Raw genomic sequence first — 25,666 nt, 5'->3', positions numbered from 1 at the left:
ACCATGCGCGTGTCACGATGTCATATGACATTATATGCAACATATTTAAATTTGTCTAAATGATATCAAGTAACAACAAACTCACTTCATAACAAAGGTAGATTTCACCTGCTAAATCCTTTTTATGAATGCAAATGTCATGGGCATTCCTTCAAATGTCTAATTTTGAAGGGTGGCCGGGTAGCGCAGCGGACTAAGCGCCTGTCTACCACCACAGAGACAGTGGGATCGAATCCAGCTGTGGTGCCTCCGGCTTGGGCGACCGTCCATACTAACACAATTGGCAGTGTTAGCGGGTGGGAAACCCGGTGAGGGTGGGTCCTGGTCGTTTGAAACAGCGACTCCTACAGTTCGGTCGGGGCGCCTGCACAGCGAGGGAATGATCTAAGAGAGGTAGTGTGACCTTCCACACGTTACACTGAGAGTCCGCGCTGCCAGGTGAAAAGAAGCGGTGGGCTGGGTACACATGTGTCGGAGGAAGCATGTGATAGTCTCCGCCCTCCCAGACCGACGGTAGGGGGTAGAGTGCGCAACGACCAGGAAGGGGATTGGGAATTGGCATAACGACTAACATTGGGATGGGAGAAAAACGGAAACAGAAGGGGGGAAAAGATAATTAAAAAAAAAGTCTAATTTTGTTCCTTTATTATTCTGTATGTTCTCTTTCCAGGAACAAGGAACCTTTCGAAAATGCACCCAGAATGGCTGATAGACAGTAAACTGTATTTCATCCACCTCTTCATCGCTGTATCTCTGCTGGACTCCACCCGGGCTCTGCCCAGAACTGACCCGGCTGTGAACCCTGACCACCCCTTCCTCTTCATGTGGAATGCTCCAACAGAGCTGTGTGACAGCAGATTCGGCATCCCTCTCGACCTCTCCTACTTCCACTTCGTCAGCAGCACTCTGGAGACGCCGACAAAGCAGAGAATCTCCATCTTCTACTCCTATCGCTTTGGTGTCTTCCCCTACGTGGACGAAGATACCGGGGAGACGTATGATGATGGCCTGCCACAGCTGATCGACTTCGAAGAACACCATGAAGAGGCTGAGGCCGACATTCTGTACTACATCCCTGTGGACAGACCTGGACTCGCCATCCTTGACTTCGAGGAGTGGAGGCCACAGTGGAACCGCAATTGGGGCAGCAAAGACATCTATCGGCAGTTCTCGATCGAAACGGTCAAGATGAAGAACCGGACATTATCTGACGATGAGGCGGAAGACAGGGCGAAGATAGTGTTTGAACGAGCTGCAAAGAAATACTTCATTAGATCTCTTCGTATCGGGAAGAGACTGAGGCCTAAGAGACTTTGGGGGTATTATCTCTACCCAGAATGTTACAACTACGACTACAACCGAGACATGACCGACTACGATGGAGCTTGTCCTGAGCTCGAGAAAGAGAGGAATGATAAGTTGCGGTGGCTTTGGAATGAGTCAACCGCGTTATTCCCATCGATCTATCTGGAGGTCATGCTCCGGGATTCCTACCAAGCTCGTTTATATGTCCGCCATCGCATACAGGAAGCCATGAGAGTGTCCATGCTGCCCAACAGTAGCTACGCTATCCCCGTCTACGCCTACATCCAGTGGCGGACTGGCCATCGGGACGTTCGGGACGAATCCCGATGGGCCGGGACCAAAGTGGGCTGGTCCAAAAAAAAAAAAAAAAAATTTTTTTTTTTTTTTTACTTTTTTACCTTTTTTTTTGGGCCAGTGTGTGGGCCACTAATGTGGGCCGATGTGTGGGCCAGTGTGTGGGCCAGTGTGTGAGTCGGTGTGTGGGCTACTAATGTGGGCCAGTGTGTGGGCCGGTGTGTGGGCCAGTGTGTGAGTCGGTGTGTGGGCCACTAATGTGGGCCAGTGTGTGGGCCAGTGTGTGGGCCGGTGTGTGGGCCAGTATGTGAGCCGGTGTGTGGGCCGGTGTGTGGGCCAGTTTGTGGGCCAGTCTGTGGGCCGGTGTGTGGGCCAGTGTGTGAGTCGGTGTGTGGGCCACTAATGTGGGCCAGTGTGTGGGCCGGTGTGTGGGCCAGTATGTGGGCCGGTGTGTGGGCCGGTGTGTGGGCCAGTATGTGGGCCAGTGTGTGGGCCGTTGTGTGGGCCAGTGTGTGGGCCACTAATGTGGGCCGGTGTGTGGGCCGGTGTAGTGTGTGGGCCGGTGTAGTGTGTGGGCCAGTGTGTGGGCCATATGTGGGCTGGTGTGTGGGCCATTATGTGGGCCGGTTTGTGGGCCAGTGTGTGGGCCGGCAATAAAACAATAAACAAGTTGCATAAACTAAATCAGATTAAAAATGATCACAGTTCTGGTTTGCCTTAAGATGCAGTTTAAGATGGGTCTTGAACATGGAGTATGTAGGGCACGCTCTAATCACAACTGGCAGGCTATTCCAGTAGTTGCCACTTTTAACAGAGAACACAGTTTTTGCAATGGTAGTATACCGAAAAGGCACCTTACAGTCAGGGCCGCCTGGGAGAAATGCGAGGCCCTGTGCGAGATTTAAACGCGAGCCCCCCCCCCCCCCCCCCCCCCCCCCAAAAGGTTAAAAAAAAATTATATATATATATATATATTTTTTTTTCATACAGTCAACATATTCTTAAATAATAGCGCTGCCCGAGGCGGGGCATGATACAGTCAACATATAGCAAGAGAGAGAGCGAGAGAGAGCTCCCGTTCTACAGTCAATATACAGTGTACAGAGAGAGAGAGAGAGAGAGACACATTGGAAAGAAATTGAAATGCTATTTGGCCCTAAACAGAGAGTACACAGTGGCAGAATACCTGAGCACTGTGACTGAAGATCCTTGACTATGTACAGACTCAGCAAGCACAGCCTAGCCATCGAGAAAGGCCGCCATAGGCAGACTGTGTGTGTTAGAAAGAGAGAGAGAGAGCATGTGTGTTTGTCATGTGTGTGTGTGTTAGAGAGAGAGCATGTATGAGAGATCCAAAAGGACAAAGATCAACACTTAAATCCAAAGAGAAGAGGGTCTATACCAGAGAAACCAAAGCAGCAAGGAGCCAATGGCCGACATCAGCTAAATAGGCTAGCCAGGTACTGTGACACCAGGCCACACACAGCTTTGGCCAACGGCCCAACGCTACCCAAGCTACACAAACGACCAAGACATTCACACACGGCACATGTCGTATCTCCAAATGTTGTGAAGTAACATATGTTTTGCCTGGAAAAAACATCGTTATTAACAAAACATTCGGGAGGGGAAGGAAGGAAGAGTGGGGTAATGTCATGACATTTTCATTAATCTTACCTGCACCAAGGAACGCAGGGCGAAAGGCCGCAACACAGGTCTCCACGTTGACGAAAGGCCTCTCGCTGTCGGGACAAAAATAAGCTATGGCCAGAGCCTTGTCATGGTGCAGGCCCGACTACATCTTCTGTCAAAGATGATGTCGTAGTCAGAGTGCCAGAACCCCCTGCTATTCTCACGGCTAATGTCAATGGTCGTAGCACAAGCTAACAGCTAACTCAAGGCTAACTGATAGCATCAAACGAACGTTCCCAGCCGAGCGCAGCCGGCAGCTAACGTCGAAGCTAAACAGCTAACTGGCTAACAGTTAGCTCAACCAGGCTATCGCTAACCATTAGCTAACGCAGAAGCAAGTTATGCGGCTACATACAGGTGCTGACACCAGGCCATACACCGTTAGCTACTAGTAGTACTACAACAGCTAGTCGGCCAGTTTAGCTCCAGAGAGAGAGAGAGAGAGAGAGAGAGAGAGAGAGCAATGTCCACGGCGGGAATAGAATAGAGTTAATAGAATAGGTTAAAAACTCACCAAACGTTCAAGAGGATGGAGACAACCGCGTGGAGTTGACGAAGTTCATCTGCCAAACGACCATCCTCTTCATCTTGGCTGCATGTCTCTAGGTTAGCTAACGCTAGTTAGCCTTTAGCTAAGCTAGCTACTAGCCGACATCATCATGGCTATATCCCGACTGCATCATGACAAGGCTCCGGCCATTTGTCCCGCCTTTCGTCAACGTTCCTTGGTGACCGACCGACTGATAATGACCGACCTCTTCGAGTTGGCTGGCATAACTAAGCATAATAGTCAAAAGCTGCACGCGCGAAATAGTCAAACGCAGCTGACTCACGCCAGCGTACTACACATGATGTAAGTAACCACTCCGCTCCCTTCGTTGAAACCAATAGTATGTCACTGCAGACCCAGGAACAAGTCAGACACATTCTACAAACGTGTCTAATGTGAAATATATAAGCATATAAGCAAAACTAGATTTTAGGTCTGTGATGAAAAAGGGCCTCGCGGGAAGGGGGGCATCGCAAAAAAAATAAAAAATAAAAAATTAAAATAAAAAAAATAATAAATAATTTTTTTTTTTTTTTTTTGCGAGGCCCCCCTTCCCGCGAGGCCCTGTGCGACCGCACTGCTCGCACACCCCCTGAGGCGGCCCTGCTTACAGTCCCCTCTACTGATGGCCCTGGTGGTAATGCCAGTGTCTGCTTTCTGTTGGATGAACTCATTCAATGGGGGAGGGGCAAGTCCATGCAGAACCTTGTACATGAAGCAAGTATATTTGAAAACTTGGAAATTCTCGAAACTTAGCATGTTATGTTTTTCTAAAACATTACAGTGATGAAATGAAATTGGTTTCCTATCAAATACTTTTATGGCTTTTTTGTAGAGTAATTATATTGGTGTAAGAGTAGTGACATATAAAAGAGACCAGTTGATAAACAGTAGGCCTACTCGATGTGTGATAAAATCATTGAATGCAGAAACATGCAGCATTAACTGGCAGGCAGGGCCTGATCTGCCTGAAGTTTTCGATGTTAAACTTGACTGTTTGTCACTTTCTTCACATGACTTTTTGAAGGTCAATGTAGAGTCCAATGTGACCCCAAGATACTTGAATTAATGTACAATGTCCAGCTCCGCCTCTCCCAGAAACACATTAGAGTGAGTGACCTCTACTGGTGACTTTGTGAACATCATACACACTGTTTTCTTGGTGTTAAGTGAAAGACATGCTTTTGTTAGCCAGTCTTGAATGAGACATGAGACATCAGTGAATGAGATTCACGTTTCCTCCCAACCGCGAGTAGGCCTAGAAGCGCAGAAATGGAGAATGCAAAAAAAGAAAGGGTTGGAGCTGAAAAAGCTAGAATTAAAAAACTAAAATTGCTAGTAAAAGACGCAGAACAATGTTCTAAAATTACAGACATGTTTACCCGCTGCTGCTGCTAATGATGATGAAGTTCAAGTGGAAGGAACCAACAGTAACATGACAGGTGCATGCAGTAGCCTAGTGCATATTCTACTGTTGGTGTCTGCCGGTTCATGAGGGCTAGATAGCCTATACTAGCTCTTGCAGTGATTTCAGTCATTCTATTACAAGACAATGTGCTTTCCGTATTCCTGATTCCTTACAGCACGTGGACGTAAATAGTTGTGACTCGTGACGTTTTTTCTCTGACTAAAAGTTTAGTTAGCAATGTTAGGACTAGTGCCCACCACAGCATCAGAAGCTAAAGTGCTAACCTAGAGAGCCAATCAGAACCTAGGACGGGCTGCAAATTAATCGGCTACTAATATTATAATAGTAAATACTAAAATAAAATACTATTATGTTCCCTTCCAAATTTTCATGTTGATATAATATTGGTAATCTAATTGATTGAATTGATTAGTTGCCATTTTACATGCTTAAATAAGATGTACCTTAGAATTCCCAACTGTTAGCCATGTTCTCGATCTGTATATGATTAGTCTCATCTACATGTTTGTAAATAACCACAGCTAACTAGCATAAGCTAACAACTAGGTCAACTACTACCCCATAGTTAAACATATGTGATTGCATATAACAGCTAACTGCTACAGCTAAGTTGGTAGTTAGCCTATTCCATTAATGTTGAATGTATTTATGAAGGTTGTTGATGGTGGTTGGCGCTGATTAGCAGACATGATTCCGTCAGTCTGCCACAGGGCAGCTGTGTTTGATGATGGCGCCGCCCCGTTCGGCTGCCTCTCTGTTCGCTCCGTCGAGACTGTGTTTACTTTTGTTAATATTTATAGTTTTTAGAGTTTTGTGCGTACCAACTGTTGGTGCATTTAATGTATATGACCGTCAGTCACTCATAGACATTGGATTACGGGAAACTTACCAACTGGATTACTCGCTGGATCAGCTTTCCGAACCACATCAATGGCCTGAAGAAATCCTCCGGAGATTAGGACCAGACCCTTTGTTCCCAGAGCCCAGGAAAAGACGACGAGGAAAGAGGGCTGGGATCCGAAACAGGCTGAGATCCAGACGCCATCGTACACCACTTCCCAGTATATTGCTAGCCAATGTACAATCAATAGACAATAAACTGGATGACATCCGAGCAAGGATTCAATATCAAAGAGACGTTAGGGACTGCAATGTCCTTTGCTTCACCGAAACATGGCTGACGCCGGAGGTTCCAGATCACGCGATTCAACCAGCGGATCACTTCTTTATCCATAGAAAGGATCGGTCATCATCAGAGTCCGGTAAACAACGTGGAGGGGGTATTGCCTTCATGTTTAACAAAAATTGGAGTGACCCAACGAACGTGAAGGAACTATCCAACCACTGCTCCCCAGAACTGGAATATATAACCATCAAGTGTCGTCCTTTCTTCCTCCCGAGGGAGTTAACGGCGATCGTCCTGGTCGGAGTGTATATTCCACCGCAAGCTGAAGCCAGCAACAAGGTTGCGCTCTCCAGACTACACGACGAGGTAAACAGAATCCAAGAGGCGAATGTTAACGCCGCCATTTTAGTTCTGGGAGATTTCAATAGCGCCAATCTGAGAAAGGTATTGCCCGACTTCTATCAGCATGTGACTTGCAACACCAGAGGCGGTAACATCCTAGATCACTGTTACACGCAATTTAAAGGTGGCTACAAGGCTCATTCTGATAGTGGCTTCGGTAAGTCAGATCACGCATCAATTTTTCTTACACCGAAGTACAGACAGAAAATTAAAAGTACTCCCGTAGTCTCGCGAGAGGTGCAGAAATGGGATGTGACGTCAGAGGATACGATCCGGTCAGTGTTTCACAACACAGACTGGAATGTGTTCCGCGACACAGATAACATTAATGCCTACACGGAGACAGTGCTGGACTATGTTTGTACTAGGGTGAAAGAAACAATCCCCACTACCAAAATGAAAGTTTACCCAAATCAAAAACCCTGGGTAGACAAATCCGTCCGTGAAGCTCTGAGAGAGCGCACCAAAGCATACAACGACGGCCTAGAGGCAGGCAACATGAATGACCACAAGGTGGCGCGATACAACGTAAGGAGGACTGTGTCAGAGGCCAAACGACGCTACAGGGATAAAATTGAACTCCAGTTTGAACAAGCTGACTCTAGAGCTATGTGGCAGGGGCTCAAAACGATGACAGACTACAAAGGCGCCTCCCTCAAACTGAACAGTGACATCTCCTTAGCAAATGACCTCAATACCTTCTATGCGAGGTTTGATGCTGGTAATAACAACACCAGCTCACAAGCCTCGGCAATGGGGGGGGGGGGGTCGGCTGCTGATGGAGGCGCAGTGTTCAGGGTAACAGAGCATGAGGTGAGGCGGACCTTTAAAAAAGTGAATATCAGGAAGGCAGCAGGTCCAGACGGCATCCCCGGCCGCGTCCTAAAAGTCTGTGCCGACCAACTGGCCCCAGTATTCACTGACATATTTAACCTGTCCTTAGAACAGGCTGTCATCCCCACCTGCCTGAAGAAGTCCACTATTATCCCTGTACCCAAAAAATCCAAGCCTGCTTGCCTCAACGACTACCGCCCTGTAGCTCTCACCTCCATAGCCATGAAGTGCTTCGAGAAGCTAGTAAAGGGCTACATCTGCTCCTCCCTCCCCATCAACATGGACCCCCTGCAATTTGCATACCGCCCCAACAGGTCCACGGAGGACGCCATATCCCATGTGCTGCACACAGCAGCATCACACCTGGACAAGAGGCAGGGGAACTATGTGAGAATGCTATTCATCGACTACAGCTCGGCATTCAATACCATAGTCCCCTCCATACTCATAGCCAAGCTCAGGGACCTGGGCTTGGGCTATGACCTCTGCCAGTGGGTCTTGGACTTCCTGACTGGCAGACCCCAGGTGGTGAGAGCAGGCAACTGCACCTCCTCATCCATCACCCTCAACATAGGGGCCCCCCAGGGCTGTGTTCTGAGTCCCCTCCTCTACTCCCTGTACACACACGACTGTGTGGCTCAGCGGAGTAGCAATACAATCGTCAAATTTGCTGACGACACAGTGGTGGTGGGCCTGATCTCTGCCAACGACGAGAGGGCCTACCTGGAAGAGGTCAAGGTCCTGGCGGGATGGTGCCAGGAAAACAGCCTCTCCCTGAACGTCAGCAAAACAAAGGAGATGATTGTGGACTTCAGGAGGTCGGGGGTCAAGGACTACAGCCCCCTCAGCATCGACGGGGCACCGGTTGAGAGAGTCAACAGCTTCAAGTACCTCGGAGCCTACATATCCGAGGACTTGACATGGACCACACACATTAACAGTGTGGTGAAGAAGGCACGACAACGCCTCTACTTCCTCAGGCGCCTAAGGAAGTTCCAAGTCAGCCAGAAGATCCTTAAGAACTTCTACTCATGTACAATAGAGAGCATCTTGACCGGCAACATCACCTCCTGGTTTGGGAATAGCACTGCAAAAGACCAAAGCAGACTACAAAGAGTGACACGTTCAGCCGAACGCACAATTGGAGGGGGGCTCCCCACCCTCCAGAACATTTACTACAAGCGTTGCAAGGGGAAGGCTAAGAGAATTATTAAGGACTCGAGCCACCCGAACAACTGCCTCTTTGAACTGCTGCCGTCAGGCAAGCGATACAGGAGTCTCAAGGCGAGCACAGAAAGACTCAGAAGTAGCTTCTATCCCCAGGCCATCAGGCTGCTAAACGAACAATGAATGAACACTACACAACAACAACCACCAAACACACATAGCACACACATCCACACGCACACACTCACTTTAAACAAACACACTGTAGCACCCACTCCACACACTTTATAGCACACACCCACTTTAAACAAACACACTGTAGCACCCACTCCCCACACTTTATATTTATGGATGAAGGATTGCACTACAACTCGTACACCTTACTGTAAATTGTACCTAAAATTGTACCTCATCCCATTTCTGCTTTGCACTAGATAGTACTGTACATTAGTACACTGCATAGTATTGTGTATTGTATATTATATGGTAACTCAGAACATTGTACATATGTCTATACCGAACACTGTGACCTCATTTTCTTCTTCTAAATTAATGCTATATTATGTTATATGTTATTTGATACTATCTTGTCTAGCACAGTCTCTGGAGCGTAACAGTAAGAAGCATTTTGTATGAAAGTATTCTGTACTTCTGTATGACAACTATTAAAGAACTTGAACTTGTTTGCTGATGCTGCTCACAACCACCAGTAGTGTATGACTGTGTGAGTGTGAATGCTTGATGGTTTCTGTGAAGCGCTTTGTGGAACAATGCTGATATACAGTTAAGAATGAGTAATTCGCTTTTGGTTTTTAAGAAAAATTTGTAAAGCTATTTTTGAAAACTACAGGGGTGAATAATACTGTTTTCTTTTGCTATTTTCTTTTAGAATACTGTTTTGGAGTCTTAATTTTTAAAATTTTTGTTTTTTTTATCCACTTTTTCTCCCATTTTCTACATTTTCTCCCATCCCAATTTCGTATCATCCAATTCAACCCTCCCCTGTCACGAACGCTGTTTCTTGCCTCCCACAAGCCGGCTGCAATGTGGACTAAGTCATACATAGCACAAGTCCCCTCCGGTACTTGAGGTAACAGCAGTCGCATCTTTTCACCTGCGCAGCTCGATCTCTCAGTGGCGAGGAGTAACGCGTGGGAGGCTCACGCTGCCCCCGACACTTCCTGATTCTACTGCGCAGGCACACCAACCGACCTGTAGGAGTCGCTGTCCACAACGCCCAATCCCCACCCATCAGTTTCCCACCCCCTAATACGGCCAATGTGTATTAGTATGAACGACCAGCTAAACTGAAAGCAATGTGGAGCGCTGGGCTCGAACAGGCGAGCCCAGCGTCTCCAGTATTTGTGGTGAGCGCCTTGCCCACTACGCCACGTAGCCGCCAATTTTTTTAATTTTTGTTAAGAATATAGGACAGGCATATATAAGCATTATGCTTCAGTCTGTACCTTTTCAGTCACTGAAAAATCAAATATTGTTAAATGATGGGGTATATTGTATTGTGTGAGATGATGACTGGGTGCTTTCAAAAGGCTGAAAAACGCTGTATGAATTCAAGCCATTATTATTGATTGCTGATGTTCTTCTTATGCAGTTGACTCTGAGGAAAGAGAGAGCGCCCAATCCAGCACAGCTGACCCTGAGGGGAGAGAGAGCGCCCAGTCCAGCACAGCTGACCCTGAGGGGAGAGAGAGAGCCCAGTCCAGACAGACAGACAGACAGACAGACACACAGAGAGAGAGACAGAGAGAGAGAGACACAGAGAGAGAGACACACAGAGAGAGGGAGAGACAGAGAGAGAGAGACACACACACACACAGAGAGACACATACATAGAGAGAGAGAGAGAGAGAGAGAGAGAGAGAGAGAGAGAGAGAGAGAGAGAGAGAGAGAGAGAGAGAGAAAACAGGCTCTTGGAATGGGTGTCTGGGAGGAAGTGGGGGGTATTTCAATGTTGATTAAACGGCAAGCAACTAATGTCATGAGTGCCAAATTAAAGGACAATAAATCCAATCTAACTGAAATTGTGTAGCACAGACCGTTCTATTAGGGATGCTCGATATTGGCTTTTTTACCGATACCGATATACCGATATTGTCCAACTCTTAATTTCCGATACCGATATCAACCGATACCGATATATGCAGGGTTTCCCGCCCCAAGAAATGGAATAATTTCAGGTAATTAACATTACATATCTCTTGTTGTGGAATTAACACAACATTATGCATACTTTTGACAATAAATAAAATCAGAATTGGTTCTTACTTGCTTGCCTGGGTAAATAAAGGTTATAGAAATGTAAATAAAATATTATTTCTTTAAAACCGATACCGATATTTTTCGATATCACATTTTAATGCCGATATCGGCCGATAATATCGGTAGGCCGATAATATCGGACATCCCTACTTTCTATGGATCAAAACCTCAATATTATTATGGTGTAGTTAATACTTCATGTATCCTTAATCTCTAGGCTAATGAGGCACTAAGATGTTAGTAAAAAAAAAACATATGCCAATGACGGGAAGTAACGGTATATGTATGTGTGTGTCTGTGTGTGTGTGTGCACTGTGCATGAGTGCACATCTAGGGGCGGTGTGTAGATTTGGTCTCCCTGATGTTGACTCCTTAGCCACAGCCTTGGGTTGTTTAATACTGGACAAGTGTTTCATAACGCCCGTTGTGTGGGCCGGTTTCGGGGCCGGTGCGTGGGCCGGTGCGTGGGCCGGTGTGTGGGCTGGTGCGTCTGAATGTCCCGGGCTGAATTTGTGTCCCAGTCCGCCACTGCCTACATCCGCCCTGTCTATAAAGACAGTGTTGATGACTACATGTCAGAGGTCAGTGAAAACTATACTGTATGGCTCCACAGTGTGTAATAGGTTTAATTTAATTTGATTTAAAACCTTTATTTAAACTCTAAAGGCAACTGAGGTTTCCCTCATTTACAGTCATGTTAAGTGTACATACAGAGTTAAGCAAACAAGGCATATCAAATCACACAGAATATAAAATCATAACAATAAGACAACTACGGATAACAATCAATTAAAACATGTACAACTTAGGCGGCTGGGTGTCACCAACGCAAGAGACACTGGTATCGAATCCAGCTGTCAGCGTTGCTTCCGGCTTGGCCAGCCATCATACTGGCGTCAGCGGGAGGGAAGCCGGTGGGGTGGGTCCTGGTCGTTGTGGACAGCGACTCCTACAGTTCGGTCGGGGCGCCTGCACAGCGAGGGAAGGATCCGGGAGAGGTAGTGTGACCTTCCACACGTTACACTGAGAGTCCGCACTGCCAGGTGAAAAGAAGCAGTGGGCTGGCTACACATGTGTCGGAGGAAGCATGTGATAGTCTCCACCCTCCCAGACAGACGGTAGGGGACAGAGTGCACAACGACCAGGAAGGGGATTGGGAATTTGCATAACGACTAACATTGGGATGGGAGAGAAATGGAAAAATAAGGGGGAAAAAGATAATAAAAAAAAAATATATAAAAAAAATTAAAAACATGTACAACTTGATTGACAAAGGTTGGAGATCAAGGTTTTAAACTCTGCAGAGGGGAGAATCTCAAGCTTTAAGGACTGTTCATTCCATGAGCTAGAGGCATCATAGCAAAATGCAGATTTACAATGTTCAGAGCAAACAGGCCCTAGAACCGGTTCCATAGGTTCAAAAATTTAATTCCAATAATGGTGTAGTATAAGGAGGCAGCTTACCAATAAGGGCCTTAAAAATGACCAAATACCAGTGTTTGTTGCACCTCTCCATCAGCAAGGACCAACCAACCTTCTCATAAAGGACACAATAATAATAATAATAATAATAATAATAATAATAATAATAATAATAATAATAATAATAATAATAATAATAATAATAATAATAATAATAATAATAATAATAATAATAATAATAATGGCTTGAATTTATACAGCGCCTTTCACGTACCCAAGGTGCTTTACAATAAAAAGGGGGAGGGGAGAGGGTAACGATGACCTAAACTAAGAAACTAAATAGAAGAACAGAACAAAAACAGAACAAAACTAAATAGAACAAAACAAAATTGAACAAAACATAATTAATAGGATACTCAGGAGCATCAGAGACCATAGGCCTGGGTGATCTTCAGCAGGTGGTTGGTTTTTAAACTGGACAAGATAATTAGCATTTCGGATGTCCATGAATGAATGAATGAATGAATGAAAACTGGGTAGGAGTGGGGGGGAGGTTGGGTAGGAGGGGCAAAACTGTACATTGGAATATTGACAAAACCATACTTGGTAATTTACTGTACATTGGAGGGGGTTGTGTTAGGACATTTACAGGTGTTTTTTTAGAGTGTTTTTGAAAGTGGGTAGTGATTCACATTCCTTTACAGCTGTGGGTAGGGTGTTCCACATTGATGTGGCATAATTGTGAAACGTGTTTAGTCCCTTGTTTGAGCCGAATCTGGGTTTAACATGATTTGTGGAGCTCCCTCTGGTGTTGTGATCGTGGTATTCACTGACCTTTGGGAAGTATTTTGACATGTACATGGGGTGGGAATTCCAAAGGGTGGGGGCAGCCACACTAAAAGCCCTGTCCCTGAAGGTCCGCAACCTGGCTTGTGAGATGGTAAGTGAGCCATGAGGAGGTCGTTAGTGATCTTGATTAGGGCAGTCTCTGTGCTGTGATTGGCTCTAAAACCGGATTGAAGGGGCTCATAGAGCTCATGTGTTGGTGGAGTTGGGCGGCAACTGCTCTTTGGAAGATCTTACTGAGGAAAGGAAGGTTGGAGATCGATCGGTAGTTGTTGAGTTCATCCGGGTCCAAACCTTGCTTTTTCTCTGGATGGGGGTGACTGCAGCCATTTTGAGACTGGAGGGGACAGTGCCAGACGCGAAGGAGGTGTTAATAATGTTAGCCATGCTGGGGGACAGAACAGGGAGGCATGCCTTGATGAGGGTTGTGGGAAGGAGGTTGAGGGAACAGGTGGAGGCTCTCTGGTTGGGCCTCCAGGCTTTATGACAACGGGTGTTGGAGGTGAGGAGGAGGAGGGGGAGGGAGGCTGAAGCTGACTGTAGATGGTGTCCACTTTGGCCTGGAAAAAGTCCTGGGACTTGGAGCATAGGTCAGAGGCTTCAGTAAGGGGGGGAGGGCGCAAGGGGGCGGAGCAGCCGGTCAATGGTCCGGAGTAGCTGGCTGACAGTCCGGAGGTCTAACCTCAAGCTCAGGGGGGGCCGTGCCTTTGCTGCTGCAGCCCCTGCACTGTGGAACAGCATCCCCACCTCCACTAGGCTCCTCGCCCCCTGAACTGTGGAACAACATCTCCACCTCCATTAGGCTCCTTGCCCCCTCGATAGATGCCTTCAAATATAGGTTCAAAACCCACTTCTAACTACTGACTCATGCCCTGTTTTCCTGTGTGTTTGCCTGTGTGCCCTCCCATACAACGGAGTGTGATTGTTGTCAATATGTATCTATGTATCTACCCTCTGTACAGCACTTTGGTTGACACGTCTCATGTTAAATGTGCTATATAAATTAATCTGATTGATTGATTGATGGTGGAGAACAGCATTGTGTGGTTGTGTTGATGGTTGGTGATGAGGTTGGCATAGTATGATGTTTTGGTCCGGGTTAGAGCTTCTTTATAAGACTGTATGTGGTCGTTGTAGGCCTCACATTGAACAACGAGACCAGATTTCCTGTAGTGCAGAGCCTCTCGAGTTGTCTACCGTGGGTTTTCACGTGCGGAGTTCGGGGGAGAACCAGGGTGCAGGATGCGTGAAGGAAACTGAGCGTGTTTTGAGCGGGGCCAGGGAGTTGAAACTAGTGGCTAGAGCCTTGTTGTCGTGGGAAACCAGGTTATTGACGGTGGGCGGTCGGGGGAGGTGTGGGACAGGATCATGTTCCCCAGTTCAGATATACTGATGTTTTTTGTTTTTGATGTTTTGCATGTGAGAGGGGGCTGTGCCTCTGGTGCATTATATACCAAGTCCACTGGGTTGTGTGTTGGGCCTTGTACGTGTTAAAACAGTCCAGGAGAGCAAGGAAGTCAGCAGCAAAGGAGCCGTTACAGGTGTCGACGTGGATGGTGACAGTGAGCACTGCAGTAAAGTGGATGTTGAAAATGAACTTTCCTGAAAAGAGTTCTTGTTAAATTACAAAAAAATTATTTTGAATTGAATATGTGGTGGTTATGATCAGGGCTGAAGTTGAATAAGAGATGTATGAAAGAAAAAGTGGAAAATTATTTCAACATAATATTTTTATGGCGTTTTTGAAGAGGACAATTTAATCCCCTAATGGTAAGAGTGAGTATTTCTTTCAATGACATTACAAAAAAACAAAAAAATCCATCAAAATCAGTGTTGTACTGGGCAGCTCCTAGTGGTCAACAGTGTCAGTGGTTGTACTGGGCAGCTACTAGTGGTCAACAGTGGTCACACTGTGGTTGTACTGGGCAGCTCCTAGTGGTCAACAGTGTCAGACTGTGGTTGTACTGGGCAGCTCCTAGTGGTCAACAGTGTCAGACTGTGGTTGTACTGGGCAGCTCCTAGTGGTCAACAGTGTCAAGACTGTGGTTGTACTGGGCAGCTCCTAGTGGTCAACAGTGTCAGTGGTTGTACTGGGCAGCTACTAGTGGTCAACAGTGGTCACACTGTGGTTGTACTGGGCAGCTCCTAGTGGTCAACAGTGTCAGTGGTTGTACTGGGCAGCTCCTAGTGGTCAACAGTGTCAGACCGTGGTTGTACTGGGCAGCTCCTAGTGGTCAACGGTGTCAGACTGTGGTTGTACTGGGCAGCTCCTAGTAGTCAACAGTGTCAGACTGTGGTTGTACTGGGCAGCTCCTAGTGGTCAACAGTGTCAGACCGTGGTTGTACTGGGCAGCTCCTAGTGGTCAACAGTGTCAGACTGTGGTTGTACTGGGCAGCTCCTAGTGGTCAACAGTGTCAGACTGTGGTTGTACTGGGCAGCTCCTAGTGGTCAACAGTGTCAGACTGTGGTTGTACTGGGCAGCTCCTATTGGTCAACAGTGTCAGACTGTGGTTGTACTGGGCAGCTCCTAGTGGTCAACAGTGTCAGACTGTGGTTGTACTGGGCAGCTACTAGTGGTCAACAGTGTCAGACTGTGGTTGTACTGGGCAGCTACTAGTGGTCACACTGTGGTTGTACTGAGCAGCTCCTAGTGGTCAACAGTGTCAGACTGTGGTTGTACTCGGCAGCTCCTAGTGGTCAACAGTGTCAGACTGTGGTTGTACTGGGCAGCTCCTAGTGGTCAACAGTGGTCAGTCTGTGGTTGTACTGGGCAGCTCCTAGTGGTCAACAGTGTCAGACTGTGGTTGTACTGGGCAGCTCCTAGTGGTCAACGGTGTCAGACTGTGGTTGTACTGGGCAGCTCCTACTGGGCAGCTCCTAGTGGTCAACAGTGTCAGACTGTGGTTGTACTGGGCAGCTCCTAGTGGTCAACAGTGGTCAGTCTGTGGTTGTACTGGGCAGCTCCTAGTGGTCAACAGTGTCAGACTGTGGTAGTACTGGGCAGCTCCTAGTGGTCAACGGTGTCAGACAGTGGTTGTACTGGGCAGCTCCTAGTGGTCAACAGTGTCAGACTGTGGTTGTACTCGGCAGCTCCTAGTGGTCAACAGTGGTCAGACGGTGGTTGTACTGGGCAGCTCCTAGTGGTCAACAGTGTCAGACTGTGGGTGTACTGGACAGCTCCTAGTGGTCAACAGTGTGAGACTGTGGTTGTACTGGGCAGCTCCTAGTGGTCAGACTGTGGTTGTACTGAGCAGCTCCTAGTGGTCAACAGTGTCAGACTGTGGTTGTACTGGGCAGCTCCTAGTGGTCAACAGTGTCAGACTGTGGTTGTACTGGGCAGCTCCTAGTGGTCAACAGTGTCAGACTGTGGTTGTACTGGGCAGCTCCTAGTGGTCAACAGTGTCAGTCTGTGGTTGTACTGGGCAGCTCCTAGTGGTCAACAGTGTCAGACTGTGGTTGTACTGGGCAGCTCCTAGTGGTCAACAGTGTCAGACTGTGGTTGTACTGGGCAGCTCCTAGTGGTCAACAGTGTCAGACTGTGGTTGTACTGGACAGCTCCTAGTGGTCAACAGTGTGAGACTGTGGTTGTACTGGGCAGCTCCTAGTGGTCAACAGTGGTCACACTGTGGTTGTACTGGGCAGCTCCTAGTGGTCAACAGTGTCACACTGTGGTTGTACTGGGCAGCTCCTAGTGGTCAACAGTGTCAGACTGTGGTTGTACCTAGCAGCTCCTAGTGGTCAACAGTGTCAGACTGTGGTTGTACTGGGCAGCTCCTAGTGGTCAACAGTGTCAGACTGTGGTTGTACTGGGCAGTTCCTAGTGGTCAACAGTGTCATACTGTGGTTGTACTGGGCAGCTCCTAGTGGTCAGACTGTGGTTGTACTGGGCAGCTCCTAGTGGTCAACAGTGTCAGACTGTGGTTGTACTGGGCAGCTCCTAGTGGTCAGACTGTGGTTGTACTGGGCAGCTCCTAGTGGTCAACAGTGTCAGACTGTGGTTGTACTGGGCAGCTCCTAGTGGTCAACAGTGTCAGACTGTGGTTGTACTGGGCAGCTCCTAGTGGTCAACAGTGTCAGACTGTGGTTGTACTGGGCAGCTCCTAGTGGTCAACAGTGTCAGACTGTGGTTGTACTGGGCAGCTCCTAGTGGTCAACAGGGTCAGTCTGTGGTTGTACTGGGCAGTTCCTAGTGGTCAACAGTGTCAGACTGTGGTTGTACTGGGCAGCTCCTAGTGGTCAGACTGTGATTGTACTGGGCAGCTCCTAGTGGTCAACAGTGTCAGACTGTGGTTGTACTGGGCAGCTCCTAGTGGTCAACAGTGTCAGACTGTGGTTGTACTGGGCAGCTCCTAGTGGTCAACAGTGTCAGACTGTGGATGTACTGGGCAGCTCGTAGTGGTCAACAGTGGTCAGACTGTGGTTGTACTGGACATCAGCTCCCAGGTGTGAATGTGTGGAACTGTGTCCAGAGTGTGAAGCAGGGTGTTGCTGAAAAGGAGCAGACAGACACCCAGAACCCACCCTGTGGGTAAATACAATAAAGAAGGATATTCTTGCGTAACTGTGAACAGTGCCACTATATATAATAAAATTCATATTCATTGTTTGGTTTCATTTGGTCTCTGGCTGCTTCCTCTGCATCTAAACGCACCGTCCTCTCGCCGCCTCCCTGCCTCCCGTCCCCCGGGGGGCGATACTTCACAGATACTACACGCCGAGACCATGAAACCCACAGACATCACGTTATATCTTTACATTAACATGCTCCTCCGACTCACCCTCCCTGCGCGCACGCGGTACAAAGGCCATCCGAAGAAATACTTTCATCCACTTAGAAAGTAGCCCGACTCCAGTCGCGTAAAACTGTTCTCCTATTGGGTCAATGGTCCGGTCGATGGTCTCCAACTACACACCCTCAAGACCCCTACGCCCGTCTGGCCACCTCAGACCCACTCCTTCTACCACGAGCTCCGGGAGGGTCATCAAGGAGAAGCCGCCTATTCTCAGTCCTTGCTCCACAATAGTGGAACGGACTTCCCACGACAGTTAGGACAGCAGCTGAAACACGACAGCGATCTTTCGCCATCGACTAAAAAAACACACTTCTTCAATCAATATCTGAAATAAAAGAAATAATAATAATAACAACTCTAACCTTCTTACTGTCCTCCTTGAAAGTAGCAATAGTCAGTTAAATAAGTACACTGGTAAAAGTAAAAGCCCTCCATTCAAGTTCTACTTAAGTAAATGTAGAGAAGTGTTTGCTATTGCGTGTACTTAAGTATCTAAAGTAAAAGTACACATTCTACATGACGTTTGTGTATCCATAGGTTGTGTTAAAGTGGTATGTGGTCCAGTGGTGTAAAAAAAATAGAACCATATATTATATATATATGGCCAAAAACACCAGCGTCCTTCATCGTTAACCAATCACATTGTAACTGAGGGGTACAATTCCCTGACTGTATTACTAGATATGATACTTACTACCACTACCTTTGTACTTAATATTCGGCCACCCAGTACACGGCATAAATATATTATGATGAACACTGTCACGTAGATGAAACGGATCCAACACAAATGTACGAATTAGAAATAGGTCTTTATTTCTACACAGCGATGGTGTGTAGAGCAAGCACTTAATCAAATCAATCACATTTATGAATGGGAAATAGTATGCACTTTTATGGCAAGAGTATTCGTCGGTATATCAATAGAGAATGTCCAATCTCTGAAGGCGCAGGTGGTACATATACGACCTGGAATAGTTTAAGGAATAACAGCAATGATACTTTAATGATTATAGGCTGGATACACTAGGGGGGGTTAATCCGGTCGCTTGTAAGCCGACAGGAGTAGGAAGGGGGGGGGGGGTAGAATCCGGCTGCCTCATCCGGCCAAGGGTATCCCAGGTGAACCCACTGTAGTGCCGTTCAATGCGCCGGCGATCCTTGGACCACAGATGAAAGCAGGTGGACTCTTTGTGGGCCGGCGTCCTCCGGTCCACGGAGGAGAGACGTGAAGCGACCTCGTCTCGCAGAGCGTCTCCTCACCTTGCGTCCTCTCCAGGGGGGGGGGTTTCAACACACGGCAGTGTCGGGGGTCTTTATCAATCACATGTTTGGGCCAGGTGTGGTTTTTAATGCAGTTTAAAGCCGCCAGTGCCCCTGGGAGTCTGTGGAAGACCTGTGTTGCTCTGGGAGTCTGTGGAAGACCTGTGTTGCTCTGGGAGTCTGTGGAAGACCTGTGTTGCTCTGGGAGTCTGTGGAAGACCTGTGTTGCTCTGGGAGTCTGTGGAAGACCTGTGTTGCTCTAGGAGTCTGTGGAAGACCTGTGTTGCTCTGGGAGTCTGTGGAAGACCTGTGTTGCTCTGGGAGTCTGTGGAAGACCTGTGTTGCTCTGGGAGTCTGTGGAAGACCTGTGTTGCTCTGGGAGTCTGTGGAAGACCTGTGTTGCTCTGGGAGTCTGTGGAAGACCTGTGTTGCTCTGGGAGTCTGTGGAAGACCTGTGTTGCTCTGGGAGTCTGTGGAAGACCTGTGTTGCTCTGGGAGTCTGTGGAAGACCTGTGTTGCTCTGGGAGTCTGTGGAAGACCTGTGTTGCTCTGGGAGTCTGTGGAAGACCTGTGTTGCTCTGGGAGTCTGTGGAAGACCTGTGTTGCTCTGGGAGTCTGTGGAAGACCTGTGTTGCTCTGGGAGTCTGTGGAAGACCTGTGTTGCTCTGGGAGTCTGTGGAAGACCTGTGTTGCTCTGGCGTTGGCTTCAACAGTGATGCAGAGCTCCGCTCTATTGCTGCCGGCGCAGGTGGACTCACTCACGCTCATCTCCCAGAAGCTGCCTCATGCAGCTCTAACTGGATATGGAGCTTTTGCAAAACATGAAAGACAGCATCCAATACTGCACAGTGACTTTATAATACATTATAAAGGCAGTGGTGGAAAGTAACTAAGTATTTGTACTCAAGTTGTGTACCAGTTTCGACTTACTTGTACTTCATGTGAGTATTTTCATTTTAGGGAACTTTATACTTTTTTACTCCATTACATTTCAAGGGAAATGTTGTACGTTTTACTCCACTACATGTATCTGAATCCATCAGTTACTAGCTATTTTGAAGAAAAATATGTTTGCATAGAAAACGCAATATAAAATAAAAAATGTATGAAGATGATATACTTTTTCACATTTGAAGCATGTTAACTTCAACGGGATGTAATCAGTGCAGCGTAACTGGACCACATACCACCCTTAGGGCCCGCGTCCACCGAGCGCATATTTCTCCGTGAAACATGCTGGGAGTGCGCCGGCAGAGCTGGCTTGAAGCGCATCTTGTAGATGACAGAAATAAATCTACAGCCATGCCGCGGTTTTGCACATATTATAGCATATTTGAATAACTTTATTGTATATTAATTATATATATAGCTATTGCCTGACACCACAGTTCGCCCTTTGCTTTTTATTAGCTTTTTAGTAGTGTATTCGTGTAGTTATTATTATTAGTTTTGTCGCGAATCTCAATGGTCTGTGGGAGACAGCCAGACAGGCAGGCAGCTCCGGTGTCAGGTTACAAACAGAGTGGTAGATGAATGGCTGTGATTGGTTGTCTGAAAATGAGCTCCAGCGCATCGCTCTGAAAGTTCAGAAAGTTTCAACTTTCGGCCGCACAAAAAAGCTGAGAAAAGAAGCCGACGGCAGCGCACTTCCTAGAGGCGGCCGCATGCGCTCCCTCCCCATTGGAATACATTGAAAACAGATGCGTGCGGTCAGAAATATGCGCCAAGTGGACGCGGGCCCTAACTGGACCACATACCACTTTTTTTTTTTTTTATAAGTATTTTTATTGCACATTACTTTAGTTACATTCCATATTGATGCACACATGCAATCTTATTTTTTTTCTTGTTCAAAAACAATTGTCCAGCGGCATATAACAAAAAATATTCAAAGTAAGAATAAACATTCTCTTTCTTTTGGCGGGTCCATACATACATATAAACAGGATAGTTAAATAAGCTAGATTTTTGCTGGGAAATAAAAGAAAAAAGAGACCAAAAAATAAATAAATAAAAAACAGAGCATTAGAAAAAGGCCAAAAGCCAAGACACAACAGCGACTATACCTTCAGTTCAGACATTACTGTAATATGAGTGACCTTTTGAACTTATATTTCATTTTATATATCATTAGAAAAAGGCCAAAAGCCAAGACACCACAGAGATTATACCTTCAGACATTGCTGTAATACGAGTAACATTTTGAACTTATATATCCTCTTCATCCTCCCTCAGACCCTTTAAGTAGTCCAACACCGGTCCCCATGTCGTATCAAACACCTTTCTCCGTCCTGTATTTTTAAATCTAAGCCTCTCTAAGTAGAGGGTCTCACCCAGCTCTCTCATCCACATTTCAAATGAAGGTGCTGCATCCGACTTCCAAAATCTCAAAATGAGCTTTTTAGCCAACACAGCACCTAGATATATCGGCCTTTTTTCATTTTCAGAGTACTTAGTGACATCGTCACTATATCCCAAAATGGCCACTAAGGGGCAGGGTTCCCACTGTTTATTAAAAACTTTTGAATAAAAGTCAAATATATCAGACCAGAACGTGTGTAAGTTGGGACAAGACCAGAGTTGATGTGTAAGGGTACCATCTTGATTTTTACATTTGTTACACAGTGGTGATACGCTAGGATACATTTGATTCACTTTCACCTTTGAGTAGTGCAACCTGTGTATCACTTTAAATTGAATCAAGTTGATTCTAACATTTACAGAGCACCGGTGAATATTTGTAAGACATGTTTCCCAGAATTCCTCATTGAGGGGTATCCCCAGTTCTGACTCCCACTCAGTCCTATATCTTTCTGTGCTAACTATTACCTGATTGAAAAGTGTCTGGTATATTATTGTCACCGCCCCTTTACTACCTGGTCTAACATTAATTATATTTTCCAGTGCTTGATGCTGAGGAATGTCTGACCATGTATCTACATGAGTCCTTACGAAGTTCCGTATCTGTAGATAGCGGAAAAAATGTGTTGACGGTAAATCGTGTTTGACCTTCAGTTGCTCGAATGATAGGAACTGGCCCTCTTGGTACAAGTCCTTCAAGCTCCCTATACCCTTCGCCTTCCACTGAGCAAACCCTTGGTCCATAGTGGATGGCTTAAAGGCATGGCACATACCACTTTAACATAACCTTTAATCAGTGCAGCGTAACTGGACAACATACCACATTAACATAACCTTTAATCAGTGCAGCGTAACTGGACCACATACCACTTTAACATAACCTTTAATCAGTGCAGCGTAACTGGACCACATACCACTTTAACATCACCTTTAATAAGTGCAGCGTAACTGGACCACATACCACTTTGACATAACCTTTAATCAGAGCAGCATAACTGGACCACATACCACATTAACATAACCTTTAATCAGAGCAGCATAACTGGACCACATACCACTTTAACATAACCTTTAATCAGAGCAGCATAACTGGACCACATACCACTTTAACACAACCTTTAATCAGAGCAGCATAACTGGACCACATACCACTTTAACATAACCTTTAATCAGAGCAGCATAACTGGACCACAGACCACTTTAACATAACCTTTAATCAGAGCAGCATAACTGGACCACATATCACTTTAACATAACCTTTATTCAGAGCAGCACAACTGGACCACATACCACTTTAACATAACCTTTAATCAGAGGAGCATAACTGGACCACGTACCACTTTAACATCACCTTTAATCAGAGCAGCATAACTGGACCACATACCACTTTAACATCACCTTTAATCAGAGCAGCATAACTGGACCACATACCACTTTAACATAACCTTTAATCAGAGCAGCATCACTGGACCACATACCACTTTAACATAACCTTTAATCAGAGCAGCATAACTGGACCACATACCACTTTAACATCACATTTAATCAGAGCAGCATAACTGGACCACATACCACTTTAACATAACCTTTAATCAGAGCAGCATAACTGGACCACAGACCACTTTAACACAACCTTTAATCAGAACAGCATAACTGGACCACATACCACTTTAACATAACCTTTAATCAGAGCAGCATCACTGGACCACATACCACTTTAACATAACATTTAATCAGAGCAGCATAACTGGACCACATACCACTTTAACATAACCTTTAATCAGAGCAGCATAACTGGACCACATACCACTTTAACATAACCTTTAATCAGAGCAGCATCACTGGACCACAGACCACTTTAACATAACCTTTAATCGGAGCAGCATAACTGGACCACATACCACTTTAACACAACCTTTAATCAGAGCAGCATAACTGGACCACAGACCACTTTAACATAACCTTTAATCAGAGCAGCATAACTGGACCACAGACCACTTTAACATAACCTTTAATCAGAGCAGCATAACTGGACCACATACCACTTTAACATAACCTTTAATCAGAGCAGCATAACTGGACCACATACCACTTTAACATAACCTTTAATCAGAGCAGCATCACTGGACCACAGACCACTTTAACATAACCTTTAATCAGAGCAGCATAAGTGGACCACATACCACTTTAACATAACCTTTAGAGGCCACGGTTTGAGGGTTGAAAGCTCCCAAGCACTAGTTTTGCCAACTTCGGCAGTATTATCCTAATCAGCCTGTTGATGTTTATATATATATACTGTATATGTGTTGGGGTGCAATATACATTTATTGAACAGTGCAAAGAAAGTGAATGGGAGGCATAAAAACAAACAATACCCTGAGACGGAAACATTGTCCCTGCGGCCAGTGTGGCCCAACATCTGCCGCACAACAACCATTGGCTCTTGTTAGGCGTGTTCGTCCCGTGTCAACACACGGTAAGAGAGTTCATTAGTCATTCAGAACCAGACGACAGTAGGAGAGGACACGCATGGCCAGAGAGTCGACTCCGGAACAAAGTGTTCTTTTCTTGAGCCCCTTCAGGCACCAGACACAACCCATTGCTGTACACACACAGAGACGGACAATAGATAGCGTCATAGCGGACGTCATGTGTATAATTCTGTTAGTGCTCCCGTTCTAAAACCGCTCTAACATTTTGAAATGCACAACGCTTACGTTTGAACCCTCTCATCCACTCACTCACTGAAACAGCCTGTTCTCACACAACCCCACTCTTTTCATGCCACTTTAACTTGTGCCCCCCTTCCCCCCCACCGCCCACCGCCTGTCCACAGTTCAACTGCACCAAGGTGAAGTCCTTCCTGGGCCAACGACTGGGCCAGTACATCACCAACGTCACCCGCGCCGCCGAGGTCTGCAGCGACTTCCTGTGCCAGAGCAACGGGCGCTGCGTCCGCCGGAACGCCCGCGCCCAGCACTACCTGCACCTGAGCGCCGACAGCTACCGCATCCAGCCGGCGGGGGACGGCGACTTCGCGGTCAGCGGCTGGCACTCACAGCACGAGCTCCGGCTGCTGGCGGAGAGGTTCCGCTGCCACTGCTACGAGGGGCACGAGGGGGAGAAGTGCGACAGCCTGAACAGGGTGGTGGAAGACGAGGAGGAGGAGGAGGAGGAGGAGAAGGAGAAGGAGGTGGTGGTGGTGGTGGAGGAGAAGTGGGACGACCAGGAGGAGGACTGGAAGAACAACGAGGAGTGGAACGAGGTGGGGAGCGGGGGGGCCACGGTGCCGCCCGGCGACGGACTTCACTTGATGTCGCTGTTGCTGCTGCTCATGTTGAACCTGTCGGTTGTCAGGATAGTGGCGTGATGAGGACGGCACTTTACATAACGTGGAGGACTGGCGGTAGAAGAGGCAGAGCTTCGAGTCACTTTTCTGGGTAATACTGTGTGAAAACCCCCAGTAAACTGAATTCACATACTGTATTTCTATGATATTGGACAGTTTGTCTGTATTTATGGACACAACAAGGCCTCTCTCAGATCCCCATAATCAATATGTTCCTGGAAAAGCATGCAGGCTGCTGTCCCAGTATCCACACAATCTGTGTCCCGTTCGTTCTCACGGGAATAAGATAAGAGTCGTGGCTCTGTTTCATGCTTTGGGACTTGAACTTGAACTTGTTCAGGTACACAGATCCAGTTAAAGGTGCACTATGTTTGGGGAGAGTTTGATTGACATTTGAAGAGCCCACAATTAGTTTACAAATCATATTTACTATACAAAAGCTATGTCATTTGTAGAATAATAAATTTTTTATTGCCTGATGAATCCTACCATTAAAGAAAAACAGTAACCAACCACAACAGTGAAACAGTAACCTTTCAGTAGCGTCAG

The 25,666-nt window shown here is 46.6% G+C and overlaps 1 protein-coding gene across 1 annotated transcript; it reads left to right on the top strand.

Moving 5' to 3' along the window:
• Nucleotides 1-690: 690 nt before the first annotated feature.
• LOC311244781 (hyaluronidase-4-like) lies at nt 691-25,138 on the top strand (the record flags this gene model as incomplete). Its single annotated transcript, XM_084334468.1, has 2 exons — nt 691-1,647; nt 24,605-25,138. 2 exons carry the CDS (start codon nt 691-693, stop codon nt 25,136-25,138), a joined length of 1,491 nt encoding a protein of 496 aa, XP_084190594.1.
• Between the last annotated feature and the right edge of the window lie 528 nt (nt 25,139-25,666).

Source organism: Notolepis coatsorum (genome assembly GCF_963971535.1).
Source record: "Notolepis coatsorum genome assembly, chromosome: 18".
Taxonomy (NCBI): Eukaryota; Metazoa; Chordata; class Actinopteri; order Aulopiformes; family Paralepididae; genus Notolepis; species Notolepis coatsorum.
Note: the sequence above shows the minus strand (reverse complement) of the source record. Positions and strands in the feature narration are given on the sequence as shown.